Below are 4,624 nucleotides of genomic sequence, written 5' to 3'. Positions count from 1 at the left end.
CACCTGCAGCCTCTTCTCATTCAGTGGTTTTTGTTTATTTTAATTATTTTCTACATTGCAGATTAACACTGAAGACATCAAAACTATGAAAGAACACATTCATTTACGTTGCTAAAGTTGTGCTAACCTAGCTTAAGCTACTCCCTGTCTGTTTATGTTAGCAATAGCCTCACTGTAGTTATGCCGACCTAGCATAGCGTTAGCTAGCAGCTTAAAGCCAGTAAGGAACTGCAGGAATAAGTGTAAAAAATATTGCAGAGTCCAGAACGAGCGTCCATCACTCCGTCAGCTTGTTGTTAATGTTATCAATGCTAACTTAGTGCTAAAGCTATGTTCTGATTCTCCATGAAGCTAGCAGTGTAGATAAATGAATCAGGACTTTATCATCAGCTGGAGATCACCACATGGTGGAAACGAGCTGCTTGGAGGAGGTCTGAGCTCTCAGAGGGCTTCTCTAGTTACCTCTGTAACGGTCTGCCAGACCCTCATTCTCTGACCATTTGTTGTCTATCAGAGCCCCTGATTCGATCACCCGTTGTCCTCTCACCTCCTGTCACTGATTAGCAACTATATACGAACTAACCACAATGCACCAGGTATTTACATACTGACCCTCCCTCCCCTCTGCCATCCCTATAAAATGTGTAACTCTGCCAATGTTCTGGGTCGGTCCACCTTCACAGATGCAAGCTGTGTGTCGGTGAGCCCACCGTACACCAGAACACTGATTAACACCCCACTACAGCACAATATGCATGAGGACTATGGGTAACACAGTGTGTGTGGAAATGTAGGTTCCTGTTGACGCAGACCTACAGCCTGGGCTGAGTCCTGATGTTCTCTGGTGGACCGAGACCATCTTGGCTCTTCACTGGTAAAAAACATAGACAAGAATGAGAAGACACCCATCCACATGACCAAGACTTTACTTCACAGCTCAGTGCCCAGAGAGCCCGTACAAACACAGCATGGGCTCCAACAACCAGCACACCTTTGCACTGTCAGCATAATCCAAGCAGGTATAACGTCCTCTCATGGTTAACCCTGTTTTTCTCATGCATAAAAAACAGGCAAAGTGCCAACACATTGGAACAGAAGGTTAAAGAGTTAATTTACACTTTGCTTGCCAAGATAAAAAATAAAGATGTCTTTATGGGAAATGATTCTATTATGTACAATTCAGAGCATAAACAAAATAAAAACACCCAGAAAATAGAATGATTAAAGCATGCCCATTGTTACACCATGAGGAGGAGGCGAGCGGCCGAGCTATTTATTTTGTGTTCACATCTAACTCTTCTCTTTATCCAAGGCCATAATGAGTACAGGTTACTGTTAGGATTTTTTTTGATCATATTAACATAGTTCGGGCATTCAAAGAAATCTAATTTAATCTCTTTTTTTTTTCTTTTTGGCCAATAGGAAGGGAGAACTATACCAAAAAATTTAAAGGTACAGATTTTTGTACATGTCATTTTTCCTCTACAGATTCAATGTATTTGTGATATACTTTACCATGCAATGTGAACCAAGCAGGGTATTGTCTATAGAAGAGTAGTATAGCTGTGGAAAGCTGGGAGTACTGTGTTAGGTGAAAGTATCTGAAACTGGATTTGTTGGAGGCCATGATTATTAGCTCCAGAAACCAGTTAAATGTGAAACCAGGAATTGACCAGGGAGCAGCAGACGTATCCATAGCACCGTGGCAGCAATGCTCCTGTACAACAGTCAGTCAAGATTACTGGAAGCCCATGAAGACAGTTCAGTCAGCTGTCCTTGGAAAAAACAAGATGTCTGTATACGTTAAATGAATTGAAGGAGGTCATGGTAACATCACAGCCTATAATGGAATCAGGTGAAAACCTTTGAGGCGTAGCGTGTCCGAAGACTGATTATACACAAACATGTCTCAGACGTGAGTCTCTTTGTATTATCTAGCGGGCACTGCCTTCTCCCTGGCATTCAGTTTCCCCTTAGCTGTGCCAGCTGCCTTTGGCCTGGTTCTGGTTGGCGTGGTGGCAGAGGAGGACTGCACAGTGGCTTCCTGTGAGGCGCTGCGCCGCATGGTTGTTGTAGTCCTAGGTGGTAGCATGGGGACAGTTGGGGCTCGAACCGAGAGGGGCTGCCTGGATGGGCATACTCTCTGAGGGGAGGGACTGTCAGTCCTGCAGTGGGTGGAGCTAAGGCTGCGTCGGGTTCCAAACAAGACTCGTAGGGGCATTCGAGGGCTTCCAGACGGGGCAGGAACAGTCGAGGCACGGGGACATGAGGACGAGGCTCTGGATGAGACAGGCTTGGATTTCCGCTGGGTGCTGAGAGTGCTTAGACCAATTTTCTGGTTCCTGTGGACACAAGAATACAGCAAAGGTGTTATTTCTTTAAGCAAAAGTGTTCAATCAAACAGCTTTAAAGTTAAATTCTTTGTACGCTCAAAGGTCGAAACTGAATCATACCCGTTATTAAAGGATGACGCTCCTTTGGTAGAGCTAGAATCTGGCAAGGAGAGTGGAGAAGGCGCAGCGGTAGCAAACCCTCCTGAGGGCCTCTTTATGGGGGTGACGGGCCTGGGGATCTTGCTCCTGCTCTCCTGGGAGCCTTGCTCATCAGTTGGTTTGAGACGGGAGCTCCTCCTGGACTCATCTGAGGTATGCGTGTCCTCCTCTGAGCCAGTGGTGGACAAAGTTTCAGAAGCCCTGCGACGCTCATCATCCCCAGAAGACAATGATGATGATGTCCCAGACAGCATCCTCCTCCTCATCCATCGACCCTGTTGCTTCTGGACCAGCAGACGGGCCAAGTCCAGCTGTCTGGCCCGTTGCTGAAGCCGAGCCCGAGCTGAGAGGGAGGAGGACTGCTCTGAGCCTGAGTCCTCTTCAGAGATGAGCACTGGGATGCGGCTTCGGATTCTGGGTTTAATGGCAGCATTGTCTGATTCGACTATCTGAAGCTTGGCAGCTTCTTCACTGGATAATAGCTGTTTCTTAGGTTCTTGTGACACATCTTTATGTTCATTCAGTAGCAACATTGCTTCTGGGACAGGCTCCAAAGACTGTGCCAGGACAGTTGACGGACCATTCTCAGTTTTGGGATGTTTGTCAGCTGGTACATTTTGGTCTGGTACAGGCTCCAGTGGAGTCTCCTCTGATACGGGGGCTCCTTCCTGCTCCTGGCTATCAACCTCTAGAACTGATTCTTTCATGATGGCAGACACTTCCCGGTCACTCTCCTTGGCAGAGTGACCATTGGAAGACATGACATTGAGGTGTGATGTCTCTGCAATATGAATGAAAGTGCGCTCCACTTTGGTGAAGGGAGGTGATGCAGGAGCGATGGGAGTGGAAGGCCTCAGATCTGACCTGAGAGCTGGGGACAAACGGCCAGTCTCGGAGGGTTCAGTCTGAATCACCTCTGCGCCCAGCAGGCGGTCATTACGGGACGTCAGAGCAGATGGTGTGGCTAACTCACCCTCTAGAACATGATCAGCACCAGAAGGAGACTTGCGAGTGTCTCCCGGTGAGAACAGGACGAGGGTTTTAGATGCGTCCTCCAGGTCAGGGTCTGCATCAGCAGCTGAGGCGTGCTCCCTCTGCCCCCTCTGGTCCTCAGCCATGAGTGTGGAAGGTGCAGCGTCCTGGCTACGTTCAGTGCTCTTCTGACTGGCCTCACTGTTGGACTCACTCTTTGTAACGTCATCATCCTTTGGCCCTGGAGGCTCAGGGACTTCTTCTTCTGGCGTTGCAAAGCTGCGGCGCTGAGGCAAGGTGCCGGTCAGCATGACAGTGAGGAAGTCCGCCCTCTTGGCCTGCAGCTGAGGAAGGATGTGAAAATGCTCCTTCTCATGTGCCTGGCCCTTCGTTCGATAGTCTGGAGAGAGCGGCGATGGGGTGCTCTGCTCTGTGGGCGACAACACCTGGAAAAAACGCAAAAACACTTTTAATTTGGAGTCAACTTCAAGCAAGACTGCATGCAGCTGTACAGAAACATCATGGAAGAGGGTCACTGACGAAGCTTCTTGACCTTGGACATGAACACAAAGCTTAGCATCCATTTCAACTCCAACAATATAAAAAACATTCAAGCGATGAAACCATGTAAGTGGTGGAATTAAAAACCTGCTGCACAGGCGGCCCATCACACGCACAGTACCGCAGCACAACTTAACTCCAGTGTTTTTGAGACTCAATATAAATAAACAGGTTTTGTTCGTTAAAGGTCCCGTGTGGTCCCAGCTGACTGATGTAAACCCTCGAATAACTTTGAAGAGGAGCTTTAAATCAGCATGATGGGAGGAAATCCGTTTATTAACTCTAATATAATCCAAAAATAGTCCCACTGCACTGAGAATGAAAACACCCCAAAAAACCCAGTTTGTATTCATCTACCAGTATGTTGTAGGCTGATGTACAACATTGTGTGATGTCAGAAACCACACACTTGTTAGAGTAACGCTCTAAGCAGCTGCTAGCTGCCTGCTAGCTTAGCGCTGAGACCTATTTGGTCATTTACCTTTTATTACTTTCCTATGTTCCACGTGATCAACAGGTTTTTTGGGGAAACAACAGTGATTTTAGTCACATCAAGACCACAACAAAGAGTAAAGTTACTGTTTTAGCACCATACAGCC

At 47.3% G+C, this 4,624-nt stretch overlaps 1 protein-coding gene across 1 annotated transcript; it reads right to left on the bottom strand.

Moving 5' to 3' along the window:
- Window positions 1-1,913: 1,913 nt before the first annotated feature.
- LOC103376336 (tau-tubulin kinase 1-like) lies at window positions 1,914-3,910 on the bottom strand (the record flags this gene model as incomplete). Its single annotated transcript, XM_008306710.1, has 2 exons — window positions 1,914-2,342; window positions 2,454-3,910. Coding segments are annotated over 2 exons (1,869 nt in total), but the record flags the coding sequence as incomplete, so codon positions are not given.
- Window positions 3,911-4,624: the final 714 nt, after the last annotated feature.

Source organism: Stegastes partitus, unplaced genomic scaffold, assembly GCF_000690725.1.
Source record: "Stegastes partitus isolate 25-593 unplaced genomic scaffold, Stegastes_partitus-1.0.2 Scaffold3898, whole genome shotgun sequence".
In the NCBI taxonomy this organism is placed as follows: Eukaryota; Metazoa; Chordata; class Actinopteri; family Pomacentridae; genus Stegastes; species Stegastes partitus.
This window is presented reverse-complemented; position numbering and strand designations above follow the sequence as displayed.